Here is a 24,605-nt window from a genome sequence, read left to right as displayed (position 1 = left end):
TGCTCTTCCTTTCCTGAAGTGGGCTTACTGAACAGATCTATTTAAATGATAATTTGTGGAGGAGAAACCCCCTCCAAACTCTCTTGAATTAGATTTTCTATTTCTTAAATTAATGTGTAGTGCTTTAATGGAGACTGGTATTAAGGAGATGACGACGGCCACAGTGGCTCCTTTGGGCGCTCCAGGCTCACCATGCGGGTGCAGAGGCACCCCGAACAGGAGGCAGCGGCTGAGGAGCACATCACCCAGCGCTCCCTGGCCCCGCAGTGCAGCCCCTCTCCAGCAGCTGTGGAGCCCGGCCAGGGGCGCACGCTGTCCCCTCATGGCGTGGAGCCCCGCTCAAGGAAGCGCCAGGAGCCTCATGGGGGGTTGGCGGGACGACTAAGACTCTTCGCTGTCCTCCTCGCCCCTGCGCCCAGCATACAGTGCTGCCAGCTGCCGGAAACGTGGCCCCCAGGCCCCCAGGTAGGAGAAGTCTTGCTCTGAGCCACTGGACCAGGTGTTGATGGAGCTCAGGGAGGGCACGGGGGAGTCTGAGCCCTCGAAGGCGTAGGTCTGGAACGAGTCGTAGGGCGGCACAGAGAGGTCCTCATCTGCCTGCTCCACCTTCCTGCAGATATAGTCTCTGAACACGGAGAAGTCCAGGTCTGGGCTCTGCACCCACTGCGGGAGGGCATGGAGCTCAGAGGCTGAGTTTCCACTCAGGCCCCCCTCTCCTAGCCCCCCAACTCCATCACTGCCTTTGATCTCACTGAAGTCGTAGAGACTGCGCAGAGCTGACATGTCATAGGCCTCCGTGTCCTGCTCACCACCCCCTTCGTCGTTGTACTTGATGACATTGTCTCTCATGTCCTCGTCATCCTCAGATGTCAGGTGGCTTTTGTGGTGTCGCTTCAGCGTGAGGATCAGAAGAACCAGCACTGGGAAAGGAAGAGACAGTCAGACGGGCGCAGGGGCTTGTGCAAGCTGCGCTCCCGCAGGGCGAGGATGGCCCACGCTCGGCGGCGGAGTGCAGAGGCACAGCACCCTCCAGCACGGGGAGCCCTGCAGCCGAGACCGCTGGCATGCCAGCTGGTTCCTATCAGCCAGGCTCGTCAAGTAGCAGCTGTGCTGTTTCACTGGCTTGGAGAGAGGTTTGCCCAGGCTCCAGTGCAGACTGGGAGCTTCCTTTCCCATGCAGCACGACCGCTGAGACAGGAGGGACAGAAAGGTGAATGCATGGCTGGACAGACAAATGTATGGATTCTGCAGAAGATGAGTAGGAAAAGGGGGCGCATGAATCGCAGCAGCAGCCAAATGTCAGGAGGGTGAATGTGGAGCAGATGGCACAGAGCCTAAGCAATGAGCCGCAGCTGTGTCCTGGATCATCATCCATTCATCCCATCACCTTTAAAGCACCGATGTGCATTTTATTCGTTTGGGCAATTAGGCAGAAATTTGTTTGCACTGCGTTGGAAAATGAAACCAGTGTAAAGTGCACCCTGTGGGAAAGGGTTTTCTAAACGGAGACACAGCAGGAGATGGGGAGCAGAGATGTGCCAAGGAGAGGAGACTTCGCTGAACAATGCGCTGGCTTCCGCAGATGTCTGGGCAGCTCTCAGGAGCCAGATGTGAGCGAGCACCGATGCCAGAGGGCTTTCAGCAGCAGCATCCATCAACTGCCCTATGCTAAACTGGAGGGCACTGCCACACCCCTCTCTCAGAGCCCCTTCCCACGCACACACAAGCCCACTCTTCCCTTCCACCTTCACGCTGTGCCGTAGCGGCCCAGCAGAAGTGACACACTGCCAGTGTGTCAGTGGCAGCCACCAGCATTCCCAGGGTGCAGGTCCCGACCGGGGCAATGGTCTGGTTTACATCCACTCCAGCACTGCGTCCTGCCCACACGCTCACGCATGCTCTAATGCTGACCCTCCCAACGCTCTGAGGTAAGAGCGCAACTGATTGCCCCATGCCTGCTGCCCTTGGCCACCACACTGGGATACGCACCCCCCACCCCCCACCCCCCCGCTGTGAGATGCCTGCTGTGGGCACAGCATGGCAGCCAGCAAGCAGCTCTTGGCTCCTGCCCATCAAGGCGAGGAGCAAGCCAGCAGCTCTCCAGCCTCCAGCAGGCAGCAGCATGCCTGCCTGCGCACAGGGAGCCCTGCTCCGGCTGCCCACCCGAGCCCAGCGTGCAGGAGCTGGGGCAAACGTGGGAGCTTCCCTGACAGCCTCCCACTGGCAGGGGCCGGGCTTCCTGCCCTCCATGCTGCAGCTAGCAGCAAGGAGATAGCTGGCAGAGGAGCCTGCACAATGCCCACAGCAACGGCCTGTGCTTGTTTGTGTGATGGTGGATGGAGTGGAGACAGGACAGGAGGAGGCTGGGGGACAGGCGGGCACTCACCAACCAGGATGAGGATGCACACCAGCAGTGCGATGAGTGCGCCAGGGCTCAGCGTAGCTGACATGACGTAGGCTGTGCTGTTGCAGGACTGGATGGCCCCGTTGCTGTCACAGCCGCAGACACGGATGGTCAGGGTCCCCGTGCTGCTGAGGGCTGGGGGGCCACTGTCCACCACCAAAATGGGGAGCAAGTACACATCCTGCTCCTGGCGATTGAAGCCCATTCTCTGCGTGTGCACCGCAGCCGTGTTGTCTGCAGGGAACAAGTAAACCCACAGCAAAGTCACCCTTAGCACTGCCAGATCTCGCTGCGAGCTCCTCCATACTCAAGATGATCAGTAGTTGTTCATGCGCCAGCTCCAGCAACTGCCCAAAGAGGGGATGGGGCCTCCCTCCTCTCCATCATAGGGGAGCAGGGAGCCAGCTCTTGGCTCCCCTGCACCTCAGCCCCTCAGTAGCTCAAGCACCCGGAGGTGGAGAGCTCTGCTCCAGCACGTGCTCCTTGGCCAGGCACCTTGAGGCCAGCCTGGTATCTCACCCCACCAGTGTGCCCAGGGCACGGTGAACCCAACACAGGAGGAACAGCACACAGGTGTCTGAACTGTGCTGACAAACAACATAGTTGGAGCAGAGGGGAAAAAACCTTCCAGAAGACCCTCTGAGAGTGGCACAGAACAGGAATTAGGATAAAAATCAGTTGCTGACATGGAGACCAGAGTGGACAGGGGTCTGCATGTGGCACTGAACTTGCAAGAGCAGTTACTGCTTCCAAACACAAAAGCCATGGGTGAAGGGTCCTGCCTCAGCTGGAGGGCCAAATACCCCTAAGATCCTTTGTAACTTCTGAAGGAGAAGGCAGAGCTCCTTTCAAGCCTCCCAGGCAAGCCAGCCATCCTCCTCCCCATCTGCTCAAACCCTCCAGTTTCAGGGGCTCAGCCGGCACAGAATAACCTATTACGATCCCATTAACACGGCCACTTCATGGGACCCTCTAGGGCCCCGGTGCCAGAGATGAACCCAAGCAGCAGCTGCGCCCAGACAACCTGGAGCAGGGAGGGTAGGAACAGGGACTGAAAATCAGCTCAGCTCCCTACTCATGTGTGCTACTCACTGCCAGCCAGCAGGCAAGCGGGCAGGAAGGGATTGAATAGTAGCTGAACAATTGTGGCCAGATGTCAGAAGTTGCTGCTGACTGTCTGCAGTCTTTATCTAATAAAACGTAGATTGGCTCGCTCACAGCAAGTTGCTGCTGTCTACAGACTCTCTCCTCATTGCACCTGATTTATGCTGGACTGGCCCCTTTCTGTATCAATCAGCTCTTCGATCAGAAAAGACATCTATTCTAATTCTGGCTCTCGGGCTGCCTGCCACCGTGGAAATTGCCGTATGGATTGGGTGCTGCATGGGAGCACACAGGGCAGGGCAGGGACAGGGCGCGAGTGAAGAGCACAGCAGAGGGGCCGGCACACGCCGAGCTGCAGGACGGGGAGGATCCACCAGCCAGATGGGAAGCGGGGCAGATCCGGAGGCGCTGCACGTCAACCGGGGCAGAGCAGAGCACAGAGCCCCTCTGCCCGCTCAGGCTGCCCAGGGCCAGGGGCAGTGCAGTTTGCACAGGGTCCTGAGCCCTCACCCAGCTCTGCCAGTACAGAGAGGCACAGACGACCTGCCCACAGGACTGGCGCAACCAACCCCAGCAAAGGCCAAGCGAGGGCTGGTCTCTGCTTCAGGGCAGTCTGGAAGAGGAGGAGCTGGGGCAATTGGTGCCCCCGTGCTGACACACAGGTGCAGAGGCAAAGCCCACCCAGCCTGTGCTGGAGCCAAGCATGGCTAGGTGGAGCAGAAGTGAGGAAGATGGGCAGTCTGTGCCCAGAGGGGTGGCAGCAGTGCACGGGCTTGTGCCCAGAACAGCACTCAGCTGTCATGGTGCTAAATAGCAGATTGCTGCTTCATGTCATCAGGTTTCTGGACTCGGCCTGCTAGAGTTTTCTGTGTTGCCAGAATACGGCCGTGTTCCTGGGGAGAGCGAAGCCTCTGGCACCCTAGCTGGGGAGAGCTGGGATTCCAGCACAAAGGAGACAGGGTGAAAGTCATCTCTTCCAGTCCACCTGAGAGCACAGGTCTGCCCTGAAGAGCAAAATGTGGGAAAGGCAAGGACACTGGAGAGAAGGCCACACCAGCCAACATTTGGAGGCTACACTGAGTGCCACAAGGTCAATACTCAAAACTAGATCTTATTCATGCACACCAAACTGTGTTGCAGGTTACTAGAAAAAACTCTTCCTTTGGATGTAGCATCTTTTATCCATTAAGGGAATTTTCCAGGTAACCTCAACTCATCCCTGCTTGCAGCAGCAGACTTCAGGCAGGCAACATCCTCAGAAGCACAGAGCAGAAGAGAGCAGTAAGGGAAATGCTTGTAGAAGTCGATCTGGGGACAGTTTGCCTCAGAAGGGAGATACTGCATGCAATGTCAGCACTCCACCTGCGGCACCCAGCACCGACCCATGCTTTGAGTCAGATGGGATCCGAGTGCTGCAGTGTCATCAGCCTGTGGAGGGGATTGCCCACAGCAGAAAGCACGATCTTTCTGCACCACAGGCACTGCCTGGCTTCTCTGTATGTGGGGCAGGGACGACCGACCCTCTGCCTGTGCAGCCACCTGGCAGGACCTCTGCCACCTCAGCTGAGACTCCTGGAGCAGCACATGGCACCAGCAGAGGCAACTTGGCAGAGCTGTCAGGAAGAGCAGGGGAGCACCAGTCCCCCAGGCAGCAGCGAAGCTGAAGCAAGTGCGGCAGCCTGCCGACAGCAGAGTCTGCTGAGAAGCTGCCTATTGCCTACCAAGGATGAGCTATGAAAAAAAATTATTGTTATGCTAATAATTTGCACAAAGGTAACAAGATCTCATTTGGTGTTGCTCCCTCAGCTTGCTGCAGCATAGTACGGAACTATAAATAACATTAATGGCACCATCTCAGCAAGAGACCAGGACTAACTCCTAGCTAGCCCAGCTAAACATAAGCCTCGGGCATCTGGATCCAGTGGAGATGGAGCCACAGGACAAACGGGACAGACCAACTTGCTGTGAGCGAGCAAGGGTCTGGCCCTCAGCCCAGGAAGGCTGCCTTCGCTGCCACCATCACACCAGTCAAATAACCAGCCTGAGCTCGTGGTCAGATCCTGGCTCAGAGGATCCCTGTGCACACAGCCCTGTACCTCCACGTGCTGCTCAGCCCACCTCTGGTCCAGGTTTGATGAAACGCTGTGCTCAGGGGAGCGATCCCAGCGCCAGGGCAAGCACCCCTTTACCGTTGTGTAAATGTAGGCATAGCACCAGCTCCTCACCTCTCTGGAAATGCAGCAGAAGGCTGGTGACTCCCCTTCTGTTTACAGCCAGCTCCAACTCCTGTTAGGGACCTGCCACAAGGCACACTGTATTTTTAGAAACAGTCTCCAAAAATCAAGGGAGAACGCGTGTGCAAGTCAGAGAGAGGCAGCCGCTAACCTCAGCTAAGCTGAGACTGCTCAGATAGTGTGTTACACCGCTGAGTCCCCTCACCTCCAAGTACGAGAAGGAGAAATATTTTCACTGCCGAACCCACAAAGTCAAAATAAAGCAGCCAGTAATTAAATACATCAACTGCACGACAGACAGCTCTGCTCTGAGAAACCTCAGGTCAGGAAGGGGCTGCGGTCTTGCTCTGTAACCCAAAACTCAGTGCTAGGCAGAGAGACAAAAATCACAACTACAAAACACTATTTCAAACATCATGAAACTACATTTTCTCTCTTGAGGAATATCTTGTAGGATAACATGAGCACTTCCTACAGGAGGGAGATCCACAGAAATTTCATGTCTACACCTACGACATTGCTCACCAAGGCTGGACATCCAGACCCCTGGTTGGCAGAGACCAGCCCTCTCCAGGGACTGAGACAGCTCCGGCTGCCTACCTGCTGCCCACCCACTGTGCCCGCAGCTCCCCAGGCACCCTGGGAAACATGTTTTCTCTGTCGGGTGTTTACACCCCGTTACTTGCAAACAACTTCTGTGTTCCCTTCTGAAATACTCCAGAAAAAGCAGTACTGCTGCCATACAATGTCATTTATTTGACCGTAGAAATGAAGAAAATTTTGCCCAGACCTGGGAAAATGTATCCTGGAAAATGTATCCAAAGCAACCTCCTACAAAACAATGTAATTTCCCTTGGTACAGTTGTTTCTTTACATACAGCTGACCCAAGGCAGTTGCTTCAGGATGCGTGTCTTGGTGTACATTTGTTTGAATTAGCACAGCCAGAGTTGTTGCAAAGAAAAGCCAGACAGGCCTGGCCCTGCAACCTCTTGTGTCTCTTCTTCTGTAGCAGCTTTCTGTGAAGTCCACTTTTGGGATCACGAGGTTGAGGAGTTTTTCCCAGGAGGTGGTACTGAAATTTGAGCAGATGCTAATCCACAGCTTTCCTGCACAGATGAGTTTGGATCTCCACACCTAGGTTTTCCCATCCAGTCTTTGCAAGGTTGCAGTTTGTGCTATGGTCACACCACTATAAAGGTTGTGCCACGCACCCTCTGAAGCCCCAAGCCAAACCATTTATTATCATTGCCATCTTGCTACACAAACTGACATTTCCTCCGCAGGTTTCCTATGCCACCCTCTCCCAGACCACAGAGTGATGTGATCCCATGTCGCATCATATCACCGCGTGTGACAGACAGGAGATGGCACCTCTGCCTGCTTTGAGGAGCAAGTCACCAGACAAGGCAGAAACCAATGTGAGTCGAGTGTGCAGGGACCTGTCAATACTGCTGTAAGAGGAAAGTTTAGGAACACAATATACTCTGGTGGTAGCATAACATCACTAGGAATAATAAAATAATTAAGTCTCTCAGACTCCCTCTCCAAAGAGGCTCTTGGCAGCTTCAAAGACAGAACTAATAAATCCTTCTCATAACTCAACCTCGAACGCGCTAGGAGAGCAGAAGCAAGCAAGCTACCTCCAGTTTGGATTTCGATATCCGCGCCCTCTCTCATACTCCCAGGGTCCCGTGAGCGTCTGCCTTCCCCTTCTCCAGCATCTGTTCTGCAGCTCCGGTGCCTGGGCATGCCAGCTCTGGGGAGGCGCACATGGCTCCCAGCTGGGCCCGCGGCCACACTGCCACCAGAGCTGCCCAAAAGGAGCAGACTCCCCATCCAGCCCCAGGCAGGTGCAGCTGGTAGGAAAAGAATCCGATTTTTCCCTTTTGCTTCTTCCTTCTCCAAACTTCTCTGGGTACCAGGCCACAGCATCACTGCTGCTCATTTGCCTTTTGCTTAGCCCCCATGGAGATTCAATGCTCTTTTTCATCCCCCCATCAGATCAGCATCTGTGCTGCTCATGCTGAGAATGGCATCCCTGTGGGGCTGGAGGAGGCTTCCTCTATCCTGAGGCAATCCTCAAATCCTAACACTTTGCTTTTGATTATGATCTTCAGATCTTCTATCACCCATTACATGCTCTTAATGAGACCTGCAGAGAGTTCAGACATCTGCTTGCCCAGCCCTTGAGCTCTGGAGTCAGTAGCTCCACGTGTCGTTCCATATTATCTAGCATCCCTTCCAGGTTGCTGGGCTTCGATGTTTTCTACCATCCCTTCCAACACAATTAGCATTTCTTGGAGAACATGATTTCAGGCTTTAATTGCCTTTGATCCTTCTGTAATCAATTTTCTTAGGCCAGAAAGACCCAGCAAAAGGCAAGTTAGGAGGCAGAGGATGGTGCATGAATGCCTTTGGAATGGCACCAATTGGGCCTGGGTGAGGTCAGCTTTTCCAGTTCTACCTCTTCCTTTAAGCACTTAATTTGCTGGGCATCTTCCTTCTGGATCAGAGCTGTTGTTACCATACATGGTATTTATTCCTTGTCCGATGAATTAGGAAGTGCCTGAACGCTCCCTTGGGCAGAGCAAAAGCAAGGAAAGAGAGCACCGTTTCTAAAAGCCTGGGTCCTGCAAATCAGCTATAATTCAGCTAATGCAAGGTCTCCTGCTGGGGTACCTTTTGCTCTTGTAGCTCTGACCTGGCACATCAAAGCCAAGGCAGCTCTGCGTGCCGCTGGGTGCTGGCGAGCAGGGCTGCAGACGTTAACCAGAGGCCCTTTGCAAGGGCCATCCCCACTCTGTGCAGTTTTGGCTGCAGTGGGGCCTGACCCAGCAGGGCTTGGGCAAGCAGCAGTGTCGTGACTGTATTGTGGCAGTATCGGGCTGCAGCAGACCCGCCCTGTGACCACTGCTATCTGCCCACTTACTAGCAGGTACTCCACAAGCTGTTCACCTGTGGACAGGCTGCCCCATCGATCACTCTGGGCTTGCCCTTAAGTCCTACAGGCTTCCTCCACGCCATCCACGAGGAGCCCTGGAAGAGCCTAGGTAGCATTCAGCATCCTCTCCCAGCCCTCTGGGCTATCCCACCGGGCTCTGCTCCCACCTGTGTAACGGGGCTCTGCACTTTAACCAACTCTCACTCCTCCTGCTTCCCCAGCCTCCTGCGGGGCCGGTCCTGCCAGCAAGGTGCCTGCCCGAGCAGCCACCCCCCACACTCCCCCTGCCCACTGGGGCACACCCAGCAGCACCCCCAAGGGAGCCCCTCCGCGCTGCGGCCAGCTCCGAGCCTCGGACACCTCTCTGGCAGCACACAGCGAACCCGCTGCTGGCCACAGCCACCCAGGCTCCCCACCTGCCAGCCCTGCCATGGCCAGGGGCTCTCGCCCTGCCCGGCGAACCATAACGGGAGTGTTCCTGAGCGGATGCTGGTCCCTGCTGTGCCCAGGACAAGTCACCCTCCCGAGGTGGCTTTCTGCTGCCTTGCAGGAGCCGAGGGAACTTAAGTGCAAAGCAAAAGAGAGAAGGATTTAAGCAAGAGCTTAGCGAATCCATCTGTGCTGACATCCATCAGTGTCACTCCTTGGCTGCAAAAGCAATATTTATAAATCACATTTCAAAACTGGCTACAAATTTGTACAAAGAAACAGATGGGCTGGTGGTAGCAGTTTGTCACCACGGATATTTATATGGAGGAGTAGAGACAAGTGCAAGAGGGGTGAACGCATGAGGGGAAGGCAATGCGGGGGACAATGGAGGATGCAGCAAGGGAACCCACGAGAGAGGGAGCAAAGGCAAGTGCACCCAGGGTGCTCAATGAACTGGAGAAAGGAGGGGGGGGAGAGATCAAAGGAAGGGAGATGACACTAAAATACACAGACATTAGAAATGAGGGGTGTCTCCGACTGCACGGGCAGCTGCCTCCTCTTGCTGTGGAAGACAGCATTGCTTGGCAATTGGGAGGGTCTCCAAACACCCTGGGAATAACTGTGCAGCAACAGCATTTGTTTTCCTGAGAGCAGAAGGCAGGAGGCGATGCCAGCTTTTACTCATTTTATGCAATGTTGCACCACATGCAAAGTTTGTGGGGTCGTTTAGCAAGAAGGATTACCCTGTGCAGCGAGAGAGCTTCGTCCCACTCAAGAGAGCAGCAGCTCTGGAAGAGACTGTGGTGCACGAGCCTGCGTCCTGCACCCTCCTGCAACACCAGCTCTCAGGTTGCTGCTGGTGAACCCCTGCTGCTGAAGTGGGAGCAATCCCCACACAGCGCTGGGCAGCGAAGCAGCCCCCACTGAGCTCCAGCCACTCCTGGCCAGGTCCCTCCTGCCAGGCAGGCAGAGCAGCAGTGATGGCTCTGGGATCGCAACCCAGCTGCAGCAAACATCCTGGCTTAGAGTGGGGAGCATGGCCCCGGGGCCCTCGGAGCTTCTGAAGGGGTCCGGGTAGGGACAGACACCAGGGTGCAACTCAGTGCGCTTAAGCATGCTTTCATAAGGTCCTTCAGAGAAAGTGAAGGAAGTTAATCACTGGGCATGGGGCAAAATCTTGCAGAGGATTAAAACTTGCTTACACGATAAGAAGGAAAGGTCTTGTGAACAGCTGCCCTGTGAGTGCAGAGGGAGGGACTCAGGTCAGGGACACCTGCACTTTTTAGAACACAAAGCAATATCAGTCCTTCTATGATTATGTCTGAAGCTTTTTGCCGGAGGTTCCATTTTGACTATCCCTGATATTACTGAACCAAACTGAGCAAGCAGGATCTAATGTCAGCAGAGGATTCCTCCGATAAGCTCACAACAAACTAAATCAAACTTTTGACAGATGAAACTGCAAAAACAGAGGAAAAAATGGTTAAAAAAACTCCCAATCAAAACAAAGAAGCATTTCAGTGTGGACTGCTGGCTTCCAACATGGCTGGCCCCTTTGACAAGTAAGTGCACGTCTGGCTGGAGAAGACCCCATTATCTGCAAGGGTCCCTGCTGTACTTACTGCTGCAGTCAGCACCTAAATTCACCTAAAACACCAGTCAAAAATAGGAAGCAGCCTGATAACTACCTTTCTAGACAGTTATTGTCCACACAAATGCAGCCTGACCCTGCAGTCCACAAAGCCAAATAGCAGCCAGGGCTCAGCCAGCAAAACCTGCATTGCACCTCCACTGCACTGCTGTTGGTTACAGCAGCAGGCAGGGATCAAGTTGTCTGGAGCCCCTCAGCCCAGAGGTGCAAAGAACCCCAGAGCTTCCCAGAGGAACAGACGGGCCCTTCCCAGATGCATTTCCCATAGGGCAGGACGAGCCTCAGGAAACACAGAGGAGCCATGCTCCCGTGCTGCTACCTAATGGGGAATCCGTCTCTGCTGGCTGTGTTCCAGATAACCTGCAAGGGCCGAGGGTGGGCTGCTGCACAGCCCCGCTGTCTCCCAGGACTCCTGAGCTGCTCCCATTTGTCAGGGACACAGGGGCTGCCCACCTGCATGGTGGCCCTGGGATGACCCGCACTCCAAGGTTTACCTCGGAGAGTGATAAGTCCTAATGCTTAAAACAGGAGCATGTTCATCTGTAAAGCCACATCATCTCCTTACCTGCATCCAGGTTGGAGATTTCGTATCAATAAAGGGACTGAGAGCCATGAAAACATCGAAGGCTACCCAGACAGCACAAGAGGAGCTTTGGACCTCTCTGCAGCAGAGAAGAAAGCTGGCAGAGCCTCCTTGAGGAAATCCAAACTGCTAGCCACCATTTCAGGTTGGCAAGGAGCCTTGCAGGGTGCCCAAAGTGTCCTGAGCTCCATCCAACACAGATGGACTGTAAGGTCACAGCCCCATCTCCCTCCCCACAATGAGGTGTGCTGCTCAGCCCGGAGGCTGCAGGACTGAGAAGGGTGCAGCAGGGCTTACCCTTAATATCCAGTAGTGAAAAATAGTGGTTGCTGTTGGCTTCAGGTGCCAGTGTGAAGTAGAAACGATGGCTGCTCTGAGGCTCATCACGGTCCACAACACTTATTGTCTGGATCAGCTATGGGGAGAAAGCAGAGGTGAGAATCACTGCTGCCTCCACAGCCCCTTCCACGGTCCCCACTTGCAGGGTCCATCCCAGCAAAGCATCACTGGCTTCTGCCACAGTGAGAGACAAGCTTTTGCCCCTATGGATGGGCTTAGCTGTAGGACACCAGCAAAGTGGTTCCCCATGTCCCCTCTCAGCTTCCCGTGCACCCCCAGCCTCCTTGCTAGCAGACCAGCACAAGAAGCTGGACTGTCCTTGACTGCTTAGCAACAACCCAAAACATCAGCACCTTATCAACAGTTTCTCATCCCAAATCCAAAACATAGTCTCACACTAGCTTCTGTGAAGAAAACCAGCTCTACCCTGGCTGAAACCAGGACAGACAGCAGCTGCATGATAAGATGTTCAGACAGGAGGGGAAGGACAGGCAGGCTAGCGCTGGTCCACAGCGCTGCTTGCAGCATGAGACCGCTACAGGTACTGATGGAGACCTGGGAGAAGGGCTAGGGGACACCTGCTACCTGGCCTGGCTTGGCATCCTCACACACAGCAGCTTCATAGGGGGTGGCAAGTTCAGGCGGGTTGTCATTCACATCCAGGATGCGGATACGGAGAGAGGTTCTTGACACCTGTGAGTGATTATCTGAAACAAAAAAAGGAGCAGAGCTTCAGCCGGAAGTGCCATCAGCTGCTAGCGGGAAGCAAACCCTCCTCACCTCTGTCCATCCAGAGGCCGTCGCAGCTGCGCAACTGCTGGCAGCGCAGAAGGTCGCACAGCACTGCACCTCTGCCCACTTGCAGCACAGACCATCTCTGCGGGCCATCAGCACCCACGGAGCATCACTCAGCCTCACCACACTCATTTTCCAGTAAAGAAACACAACTTCTGGGCTGCATACCAAGGACTCCTGAAATGCTGCTGTCGGCCTGATCTATCCCTGGAAAAGCTGAGCAGCCCCAAGCAAGTCCCTGCAATAAGGGTCAGTCACCACTGATAAGCATCTGTGCTGCAGCCAGAGAACACCAAGAGGGGACAAGCAAATTCAGGTACGAGAACATCACACCCTGACTCGGATCCTGCCCCTTACACCCCAGGGATCAGCACAACGTCTGAGAGGTGAGCGAGCAGAGCCGGGACCTGAAACAGCTGGGATCAACTAAGAGCACAGGGTGGTAACGAAATCTGCCACCGCACCTCCACCGCACCCACTGAACACTCCCTGCCAAGGTGCGGGGCTCCTGCCCTGGGACCAGGCCTTGCACACTAACGCTGGTTTTTGTGTTACCATCAGCAGCTTGAACTTGAACTGAGCACCACCTGCCCACCAGCACAGGGGGGTCACGCAATGAGATCTACGGCAGCTCCTTCAACCCCGCGCACGCCAGCCCGTGCCTCGCGCAGCCCGCTCCACTCCCTTGGGGAGCATGGGGCTGCTGGCCGGGCCGGGGCTGTGCCCGCCAGTGCCGCTCCGGGCTCACTTCGCACACGGGATGGGGAGAACATTTATGGCTCCGTTCACTGCAGTGCTGCTCTACCCCACGCGCAGATGGCAAAGGTACATTGAGCCCTTGCTGTAAGGTCATAAGTCACTCTGGAGGGCCCAATGTTTTCTGAAGCACATTATGCGCTTCCAGAGATGAGAACTCCCTCAGACGCCATCTCCTTTGTTTTACCTAGAGGTTGCAACTGTGACAGACCCAATGTCTCTCTCCTCGCTTGGGCAGGAGCTCTGCTGCCTGTTTGTCTATAAAATTAATGCTAGCCCCCACAGATCAGGTGGGGGAGGACCAAGGGGAGAGGAGATTTAGCACTGCTCCATAATTAGCTGGGAACCTAAGCCCCCTCCCCAGTGCCGCCTTTACCCCGTTCTCACATTATCACTCCCTCTCACCCAGACCAGCTGCTCTGGTGATTAGATGGTTGTTTTGGGGGGAGTGAGGCAGAAATCGTGACTAAAAGCCAGGAACGATGTGTTATTTTAAAAGGTGTGTTGGTGCAGTAAAATAAACTGCAATTGCTTTCAGGGAGAGAGAAAAGGGGAGGCAGCGGGGAGGGAAGGGAGCCCAGGGGAGGCAGAGGGGTGGACCTGATGCCTGTTAGGGCCACAAACAAGCAGGAGCAAGAAAAGAGTTCAATTCCTGCAAGAAAGATGACAGCAGCTCATCACCCCCTCCTCAGCTTGCAGGAAGATGGGTAACTGTCCCTGCTACTCAGCTCTGGAGGAAGCTGGCATTGGCCTGGAGGCACTGCCGAGAGAAAGGTGAGGAAAGGCAGAAAGAGAAGGGAGGAAAAAGAGCCCAGGACCCCATCTCTTCCCCTTCCTAACTGCAACCTGGAGCAGCAGTTCCTCCCCTGATGCCCCACAGTGCCCAAGCCAGCTGTGAGCAGGAGTCAATCCCAGTGCTGCCAAACTCTCCCCAGGACCTGTCTGCATGGCGTGTGCCACACAGGCTCTACGGGGCCAGGTCGGGACACCTGGGTGAGCCTGAGCATGGCATCTTCCTGTGGAGATTGCCTCTCACACCCTCATCAGGAGAGATGCAATCAGTGTATTTAAAGCTGACAATAACCACAGGTCTGTCTTCTTCCACAGCATCGGCAAGCAGCTGCTAGGAGTGTTTTATGCTGGGCACATGAATGGGGTCATCCATATGCCACGGCACAAAGCCAAGGACCTGCACCAACCCCTCTGCCAGAGCTGTAACTAACACCCAGCTCAAAGCACAGTTGTCCTTTCTAAATGTACCCTGTCATAAAAAACCTCTCCTCTTGCCTCTTCCAAAATTGCTGAAGCCCAAGGCTCACGCTTACTCCTGGCTCAGTGACAGGGTTAAAATTTGACATCTCTAGAAACATCAAGGTTAGAAATGCAACCATTGCATTGCTGTCTACTCTTCCAGGGAGGCACACAGTGGCTTCTTTTTATTTTGGCTGTACCATGATCTATTTGAAGGTTCCTCAAATGCTTTCTTTATCAACCTCCCCCTTCCTATGAGCCAGTACCTGGATTTATAATATGAAAAATGGTTGGATGTATTTGAAAAAAGTTATTTCCAAAACATCTCTGAAATGTTTTCTGTAACATAAACTGAATTTATGATGGTCAGAAGTGCAATTAAGATTGTTGGAGTACATCTGCGATGAAAGGCATGATGCAGCTAACAATGCAGACTTCCCATCTGCAAGGCCAAAAGCTCTAACCTGTGCTTCCTCTACATGCACAGAAGCGTATGCATGCAGCCCTAGACATGCTCCAGCAGACAGAAGTAAATGCTCAGCAGGCATGTACACTGCCAGGAAGAATAGCAGACTGGGTGAGGGCTGCGGGAAGGCACAGAAATGTGCCCTTGAAGGCCTCTGCCAAGCAGCACCTGGCCAGTGGCTGGGACGGAGGGTTGCACGTGCCAGGCTGAGGGGGACTGGAGAAGGAAAAAAAAGTCATCTTCCATCGCAGCGTCTCTCCTCAGTATTCCAGCTCAGCTGACTGACATGCAAATTAGTTTAATTATTTCTTCTTCTAAAATAAATTGTATTTTGCAGTGGCTGCAATATGTTGTGTCAGGCAAAATTACATTCAATATTTTTAAACTAATTGATGTCAGCCTTGAGAAAACCTGACTGACAGCAGCGAGGAAACTAGGCTGCTACCTAAACGCTTTCCTAAATTAAAATTAAACATGCCGTTTTTCTGCATTTCCTCCAGGAGTTGGAATGCTATTAATCTGAAAAGACTGAGGAAAGAGACATGGAAAACACATAGAACAAGGGGGAGATGCTGGAAACACAGCAGTGCATGAGGGAGCTCCAGGCTGATGACTGGCATCTGCCTTTGCCAACACGGGCCAGATTATTTCATAGATGCTGAAGCCTGCTGGGCTTGGGGGCCAGAGGTTTACCCATTGCTTCCATGCTGCAGCATCTGCACCCCCTCAACGCTACAAACAGAGCGGCTCAGGACAAGCAGCGAGCACAGCCTGGACCCCCTGTGCTGAGGTGTTGCTTGGTGGGCAGCGCAGGGACAGGCAGCACAGTGGCTTTGGAGCAGGAAAAAGCTGTCCTGCTGCACGGCAATGCTGAGGCCAAGCCTCAAATGTTCCAGCTGAATCTTCAGCCACATCCCAAAACTGTTTTTTCTTAATTTAATTAACCATGCAAGTAATCTGAACAGAACAATATTCTTGTCTTAAACATTCAGATGCAAAACGACAACAGCTTACCCTCTCCCCTGGTTCCAGACAGCTGACTGCCTGTAGGACTGATGTCAAGCAGCTCCAGGCAACTGCTCTCTAACGCTGGAAGCTTTGCAGCAGAAGTTCACAGAGATGGGAAGGGATTGCCAAGATGCTTGGCCACCCCTGCCATGGCAGGAACAGAGGGGAACCGTGGTTACTGCTGCGCTGGGAGCCAGTCCTTACCCTGCCAGAACCTCACACAAATGCACTATAAAGGACTTTGCATGTTTACACCCAAATCTCTACTGTGAAGCTCCAAATCCAACCATTGCTGAAGCACACATACTGTTTGCACTCCTGCTTGCACACATGGCCGTGTAATGATACCACAAGCAGAAAGGCACTCTGCAGCTTTCCTGGGGTCTGAAGCACGGTTTGAGGAAAGCCCAAAGGACTGCGGGCTGCTGTTTGTGGCTGCAGCACCTGGGAAAACACAGCTCATGGACACCACTGGGCACGATGTTTGACCCACTCTCTTCTGCATCCAAGACCAAATTGGTACAGTACTGAATACTGCCTTCAGAAGAGGCAGGGGTGGAATTTATTCCTCACTATCTCAGCAAACTGGGAGAACAAAATACAGATTAGAAGACTGGGATGGGCCACTCTGCTTTCCAACATTTGTGCCATGGCTGTGAAGCACAGGGTGGTTTTGTAGATGTCTGTGCAGCTGCTCGACTGCAAAGTGGAACATTGATGGCAAGGACAAAGTAGGGGTACGGCTCGGACACAGGTGGGTACATCAGAGGCTGGAGGTGAAAACATGGCTCCCAGCCGAGGGGAAGCAAAGCAGAAGCAGCAGTTAAGCCAAGTAACATATAAATGGCTCTCACCTCTCCTGAGTCCTGCCTGAATGCAGCAGCATGAGAGTCATTAAATCGCATCCAAACACAATGCTCTGATTAAAGCCAGACTCCAGCAGGAAGATTTATCATCTCAATTACCAGCAGTGGACACAGCAGTCAAGGCCTCATCATTTTACACGAGCAAAGAGGAAAACAGGAAGAGAATCACTAATATTAGCCCAAGGAAGGTAAACAGCTTGTGAGTGAGATGAAGATTTATCTCTGGAAACGCTTGGCCTGGTCCCAGGCCAGATTTGCTGAACAGCCCCCATGCTTCCTGCTGGCTGCCACGTTGCAAGGCCAAATATTCTGCTAGTCACCAGCCAGCCGAGGCAGCTCACGCTGGGGCTTGCCTGTTCTGCAGGGGAGACCTGCCCCTCCTCTCCTTCCACCAGCAGCAGGCAGCCCCACCAGCCTCACAGGTGCAGCCAGGCACCTTCTGCAGCTTTTCTTACTGCTCCCCAGATGCAAATACACTCTCTTTGGTTATTTGTAGGTGTGGCACACATCCCTGGCCACGGTCTCTGCTTCAGCAGCACCAGGTCCCAGATGGGGCTCTCCAAGGTGTAGGGACAGCTCTTGTATTGAGCTGCTCAAACCGAATGGACAGGCTGCCTGCGGGAACAAGTGCCATCAGTGAACAAGCTTTCCATCAGCCGACATTTGTTAAACCCTCCTCAGGGCAGCCCTGTCAGCAGGCAGGGAGGACAACTGGAGGTCACAGGGAGACAAGACCTTGTTGCAATGCACTGCAGGCCGTGTGCCTGCATGCTGCGGGAGTCGAGCAGGCATGGCTTCCTGGCAGCCCCAGTGAGCTGGGGTGCCAGGCATGAGCCCAGGCAGTAAGATGCCTGGTGGGTTTGCTCCATTCCTTCTGCAAAGTTCACATCTCACTGAGGAAAGAGGAAGAGTATTTTACCACTTGCCCCCGCCGGAGTTGATGACATCCTGCCCAGCCACGCAGCAGACCCTGCGACAGCCAGCTGCAACCCGCATGCCCGCAGCAAACACCACAGAGCTCTGCCAGCTCCCCCTGGCCCCAGAAACGAGCGTGCCGAGAACCGCCATGCCAGATGCGCCGATGCCAGCACGGGGACTTCCAGCTGCCCTGTGCTCATGCAGCCGTGGCCAATCCCACTGTGCTGGGCATGGCCCAACAGCTGCTGCACAGTCCTGCTTCGAAACCCCTCTATCACTTGGAAAGCTGTGCCGTTAGAACTGCCCTTTCTGCCAGAGGATTCAGACATAAATTGTACTTTAAATTCAATATCAGTCATTAATATTTCATGATTACAAAACATTAAGGATAATGTCACTGGGAGGAATGTCTGGGCAGTTAAAATGGATGAGTCAGAACTCACTGATGGGAGAAGTCAGAGCACTGAAGAGTCTCCCCGTCTTTTGAAGTGATCCAGCCTGACAGGCTTTCCTGCCAGAGGGGAGCTGCAGCATTTACTGAGTTGTTCTGAAATTCTAACCGCTGCGTGTAAATATTGTCCTTCTGATTCTTGTCACCTCATGTTTCCTCTGGATGCTGCGCTGTGCTGTCAACGCTGTGATACCCTCCTCCCTGGCCACGACTGGCAGAGCCTCCCCACAGAGCCGCCGGATGTGCCACAGCTCTGCAGTGGGATACAGTCCCTCTGGTGTGTCCGGGCAGCGTCAGCATGCCTGCTCATCGCTGCCTGATGCCAGGCAGGGCTCACAACAGCACCACAGCCAGATGGTGCAGAGGTCACCCCAGCCAGCAGGCACACAGCATCAGTGCCTCTGCGCTGGTGACACACAGAGGAGCCAGAGATGTCCCTCCCAGGGCAGTGTGGGTCTGGACGGGGCCACTGCCCCCTCCTCTCCTGGCGCAGTGGGACCTGCACCCTGGTGTCCCAGCCTTGCCAGAACAGATGGCTACCACTGTGGCAGGGTGGCCCTGCAGCAGGAACCAATCTCTGGGCCCCAAGTCAGGCCCTAACCTGGCTCCTTGAATGTGAATGGCATCTTCCTACTCAAGAATGAGCAAAGAAACAAGAACCAGAACTCCTGAGGGGTCTCTGGGAGCGAAACTCGGGGAAGGATCCTGCCCACAGACAGACAGGTCTTGGCACACACCTGCAGATGTCAGAAGATGCTTCGCAGTCAAAGCAGCTCCCTGGTACCAAGTGTGGCAGTGTGGCAGAGCACAGCAGGTCCCAGGCTTCCCTGGCGACTTGTGCATCCAAAATACGAAAAACTTTGAAGAATATGGCAATCCCTTTCTGTTTCCCAGTATGGTGTCTGGGATTGAAGCTGCTTCTCCATCTTCAGGCTCAGAAAAAGGAGGAACGTAGAACATTCCCTGGGGCCCACGGGGCCAGATCCACTATCGTGCATGACGACCTGCAGAACCCATGAGCCAATGCACTGTGCAAACATGACGGAGGGCAGCAGGATGCTCAGGGCAGCTTCCTACCCACAGCAGAACACCTGCAGGGAAGAAAAGCTTGCCCTTTGCTGCTATTACTTTCTTTTCATTCCTCAAGAGGAATTTATTCAGAGCTCCTTTGAGCAGCAGGACCTAGATTTGTTCTTTTCTCTTTTCTCCAGTTAAGACAAACCGAACTTCTGCTGGAATCATCCATGCCAGGCTCTGCCACCCCATCATGCGGAGGGAAGATATGCTAACAAAACCTGCAGAGCCACTAAGCTGTTCCCTCCCGGCTCTCCCAGCTGGGTGTGAGCAGCTTTGGCAGTTACTGTAAATACAGGCTAAAGCATAGCCCAGCCATAACGGAAGGAAAAGACTATCACCAGGGCTCTCATGGAAGGGTCAGAAAGGACCTAATTTCAGAAGAGGACAAAAGAGCTTCACGTCATCCTCTGCCTGAGACTTTCCCTGGTGGGCTGCAGAGTGAGGCCAAGCACTGCAGCCAGAGCCAAAGCAGCCTGGCAGTAGCAACCCTGGCAGCACCGCTGCTCCCCATCCCCAACACGGGAGCTCAGGGACACTGTCCCCACAGACCCTTCCCACTGCTGCAGTGCTAGGACCTGCTATCCACTCCGTGCTGTGCCTTGCCAAGCCTGCAGCCACACCAAGGGCAGGGAGACCGAGGAAGGGCATGAGAGGCATCCAGAGCCACAACCCAGAGTGCAGGTACAGCCTGCAAATCCCAACCTCTGTGAGCCCTCAGCAGAAGTGAGTGCTTGCAGCCATCTGTGCCACAGTGCTGCAGCTGGTGGGGCATCCACCCACAGCACATGGCTGAACCAGGGGGATGCAGCGATGTGAACACAGACCCCCCAGGAGCCCCCAGAGCCACTCAGCAGATGTGAATGCAGGGAGCGAGCTGCACAGGGATGACTGGCAGAGCTGGCACATACGTAACACAAATTTGATTAGTGTTTATCAAATACACTATTCGACCATGCTCCCTTATTTATGCTCGAGTCAGGAAGAGTATTTTTAGGTTGTCTAGGGAGATATCAGACTCAGCACTGGTACTTTTTTTTTTACTTAAGTGTTAATTAACACTTGCATCTTGGTCGACTCTGCAGTGAACGCACCTGTATTTACCCCTCTGCCCTACTCCAGTCCAGCATGCTGTCTGCTCCACACAGCACACCTCCATCTCACCTGCTTCCATTGCCAGGACAGTGATGTTATGCCACCCTGCCGTTTCCCGGTCCAGGACCTTTCCCGTCACAATGGCACCTGTGTTGGCATCGATGTCAAAGATCCTCTCTGCGTCTGTGCTGCGGTCGATGGCGTACCTGAGACCAGGCAAAAGGGGAAACTGTGAACAGATGGATGTGCCGAGCCCAACCTCTCCATCAGCCCCAGGAGTATAGGGTTCTAACGCAAAAGGCCCTATATCACTGCTGTCAGTTCTCCTCTGCTGCAAGCATGGTATACAAAGGCCACGTTTCTACCAGGCTGCAAGCCCAGAGCCCTCAAGTAAAATTAAAGTGTGGCTTTTGGTGCATAAAGTGGAACTAAGCACAGACTGGGGACCAGGGGAAAACCTGCTCTGATGGAAACCTTATGCTCAGGATAGACAGAGCAGTATAGAAATCATGAGCTGAGCTGTAACTCCACTCATGACTCTGGGAAGCCTCTGAGGTTCAGGAAAGACATCAACCCAACCAAAGGAGGGCACCCCTGCTTGAGGATTCCACCTCATCTACCACCCTCTCCTGATCCTGCCACAGCACCCACCCAACTGAGTGGCCTGGAGGACAGTACAGCAGCACACAGGCAGGCTGTGAGCCAGACCTGCAGGTAACCTGAACTGCAGCTACAGCAATTAGAAACGGCAAGGTCTCCTCTGACCAAGTCTCCAGCCTGAACCTGTGCAACTAGAGCAAGAACCTTGGCAGCAGAGAGGTGGGCAATGGCCAGCATCCCCACAATCAACACAGCACATCATCCCCAGCAGCCCTGAGATTTGCTACCGTTTGGGTTTCCCAGTTTCACAGGAGCAGGCTGAAGAGCTCCTCCAGCTCCAGCTGGCTCCAGCTGCTCAGCAGAGACCCTTCACATGCAGCTCACACTCTTCTCCTTCAGCTGCTCCAGTGCTGCCCAAAACAGCCCCCTCCCTGTAACCCCATCAACAGCCCACCCACTCCCTGTGCCACCTCTGGAGAGCAAGACTCCCAGCTCTTCCCAAAGGGCAACAGCACAGCTCATGTGAAGAATCAGACACCCGGGTTTAGCCCTGCACCTTAGCCATGACACCACAAGCCCACGCAATCAGTTCCAGTGGCATGTCCTGCATTTCCAACCATTACACATGGAATAAAGCAAGCTAACGTTAAATCAGGGCACAATTAGATGTGTGCTCCTTGGAGGCAGGGACGGGAAGCCTGATCCAGCTGAGGCCCTCGAGCGCAGTCGTAACACAAACACCACACACCACTGCAATGAGAATTAGAAATCCAGAAGGCCTACAAAGCACAAACAATACAGCATAACGTTATTGTGTACAGCATCCTTCATACATACAGCATCCTTCATACATACAGCATCCCAGAGTGCTTTACAGAATTAAATAATACAAGACAGCAAAGAGTACAAAGGATAAATTACCAAAAGGAGGGCTATGAATAAATTAAAGCCTTCAGTCGCATGTCCAACAACAGAAGGAAGATAAATGCAGGGACAAAGCAAGCTGAAAAGCTGACGAGACAGGACAGTATTGAGAGGCCATGTCAGACAAGAGGAGCACAGCAGGACAGGCTCTAGCCTAAAAACAAGTTCAGGATGGTGGAGGTGCTCTGCACTCTGCAGGGTGGCTTTCCCACATTCTTGCGTCTCGCCAGCCCAGCTGTGGCCTGTGGGTCCATCATCCACGTGGCTCACAGCTGAGGAACAACAGCTCACCTTCTGCATGCAAGCATGACCACTCTGCACAGAGGCATTGATGGCCTCCATGCCTTTCTGTCCCATGCCCTGGGGGGGAACCAGCTGCAGATGAGAGTTCCCTGTGAGGGGCACCTATCCACACAGCCAGGCAGCTCTCTCTCTGATGGAGGCACATTCAAAGGCATTTATACACTGTTTAAAGTATTATACGGTACCAGATTACATTCCCTAGTGCTCTCCCTTTCACACAGCGTGCTGGCTCCACTATACCAGCTACTATGAAGAAAATTAGCTCCATCCTAGCTGAGCTGAAACCAGGACAGACAGATGGGGTGATGAAAGAGAAAGGACAACATCACTTGCTTGTAGTTAAGTAAAAATGTTCAAAAAATCACTATCTAAATGGCATCTGCATGTGTGCACAACCTAACATGTTCTGCACCTATGTGGCTGGTTTCCTCCCCCCTCCTTGCGTCTAGAAGCAATAGGGATCTGCCACACAAAGCCAGGTACAAGCCTAGGCATCTCTGAACCAACTCCAGGACTTCCTTATGATCCTGTGTTTTCTGTTCCAACTTCCAGCTGGAAACAGAGCCTCTACAGGCATGTAGCCAGCTCCAGATGGGACAGTGACACTGTCTTAGCACATACTGCAGCCTCTCATCCACTCTGTGCTTGCTCACTGCAAAGGGAAAGGAGAGGTCTGGACACTGACTTATACAAATCAGCCCAATGCACTGCTGGAAGGAGGAACAGAAATCAGGATGACAACACCTAGTATCTTTCCAATAGCATAACTGATGCATTTGCATGACTGCTTCCATTGTTCTCCCACATCACCTGACCTCAAACACATCCTGTTACTCCATTCCACTTTTTAATACTGTTAGAGTTGAAGATGGTACTTGACTCTCCATATGCCTTCCTTGCTTCTTGGGTAGGCACATGCCTGTTTTGTTCACATTCATGTAATTGCTGCATAAACAAAGATGTCTGCAGAAAATAGCTACACAGAAAAACCCAGTTAGTGATGGGAGAGATCACTGAGACCGGAAACTGGTATCTGCCAGTATCTGAACAGCCATCTGATAATGGCTGCCTGCCTGGCCAGAGGGAAGGATGCTGGTAGGGGAGCACTCTGCCTCATGCCACCAGTAACCTTTTTGTATGCTTCCAATTGTTTTACTGCTTCCTTAGTTGGAAGTTGCACCAGGGGAGGTTTGGACTAGATATTGGGAAAAATTTCTTTACTGAGTGGTCAAGCATTGGAACAAGCTGCCCAGGGAGGTGGTAGAGTCACCATCACTGGAAGTATTCAAAAAACGCGTGGACATGGCACTTCAGGACATGGTTTAGTGGGCGTGGTGGTGTTGGGCTGATGGTTGGACTTGATGATCTTAAAGGTCTTTTCCAACCTTAATGATTCTGTGATTCTGCCACCTCCAAATTGTCTGCTGAGGACTGACCACCTGTACCCTATAACAGGGCACAAACCAAACCAGATCTCTCTTACTAACGCTAGAGAGCTACCACCTTCTCAACATGGTGCCAGGGAAAGGAGGCAGAGCTTTGAGTGTTGCCTCCATTTGCCACAAAAGCAGGGCTGAGCCTGTTTCTACACACTGTGATTTTGGAGGTGGCCAGAGCAGGTGGGTCTGTACCTCCCCATCTGTGCAAAGTGCTGTGGAGGCCCTGGAGCTCTAGGCTGGTACTGGAGTTGGGGAGTGAGTGGGGACAGGGATGTCCATCCATACCACAAAGTCACAGCCATAACCTGCTCAGAGCTGCAGATCAAACCGCTCCACACTGCTCTACAAGACAGACCTCCCCTTCCAAGAGCTTATGGCTAACCCTGTGCTAGAATGAGAAGCTATCCATTGTGCTCAGTTTACATAATTTTGTGCAATATGATCTTTACCAACCAAAGTCTGTGCTGACCATCACAAGCCTCTCCACCTCTAGTAGTCGAGCTTCATCTTTGTCCATCCCACAGAAGTCAAACAGTGCTTCTCACCTGGGAAGGGGTAGCAATTAATCCCTGGGCCCTCCAGGTACTCAGAGATAGGACATATGCTTATTCCTCCTAAAGTTGGCTCGTGCTCCATATCTGGAACTGCAGTCCCGAGCTCTGATTGGGATGCAGACCTTGTAATCCATTTTCCTCTCTTCCTGCTGGCACTGCCTGTTGGTTTGGATGTTACAAGTGACTGTTTAATTTAGACAGCTTTCTTGGTGCTCATCTTTCTCACGAATGCATTACTTAAGCAGTTTGTTTCACTTCTCGCCCTGAATGCGGCAAGGAGCACATTTTATGCCATGTGTTTCATTAATAGTGAGCTTTTCAAACACTCTGAAAAGCTTTTTGTTGTGTTTGGTTTTTCCTCCTCTCCCTTTTGTGTTGCAGCAGGTTGTAGTTCTTGCAGTGCTGTTGGAGTCTATAAA

The 24,605-nt window shown here is 53.2% G+C and overlaps 1 protein-coding gene across 1 annotated transcript in view; it reads right to left on the bottom strand.

Annotated features, from left to right (window-relative positions):
• Positions 1-297: 297 nt before the first annotated feature.
• The window catches only part of CDH22 (cadherin 22), a gene marked incomplete at its 5' end in the record, with an annotated part of 55,875 nt that continues 31,567 nt past the window's right edge, over positions 298-24,605 (bottom strand). Inside the window, 5 exons of the mRNA XM_082007061.1 lie at positions 298-920; positions 2,387-2,638; positions 11,645-11,762; positions 12,272-12,393; positions 20,436-20,572. Of these exons, the coding sequence (XP_081863187.1) occupies positions 382-920; positions 2,387-2,638; positions 11,645-11,762; positions 12,272-12,393; positions 20,436-20,572 (1,168 nt within the window). The 3' untranslated portion in view covers positions 298-381. The remainder of the gene's footprint in view (positions 921-2,386; positions 2,639-11,644; positions 11,763-12,271; positions 12,394-20,435; positions 20,573-24,605) is intronic.

Source organism: Phaethon aethereus, assembly GCF_964289735.1.
Source record: "Phaethon aethereus genome assembly, chromosome: 16".
Classification (NCBI taxonomy): domain Eukaryota; kingdom Metazoa; phylum Chordata; class Aves; order Phaethontiformes; family Phaethontidae; genus Phaethon; species Phaethon aethereus.
Note: the sequence above shows the minus strand (reverse complement) of the source record. Positions and strands in the feature narration are given on the sequence as shown.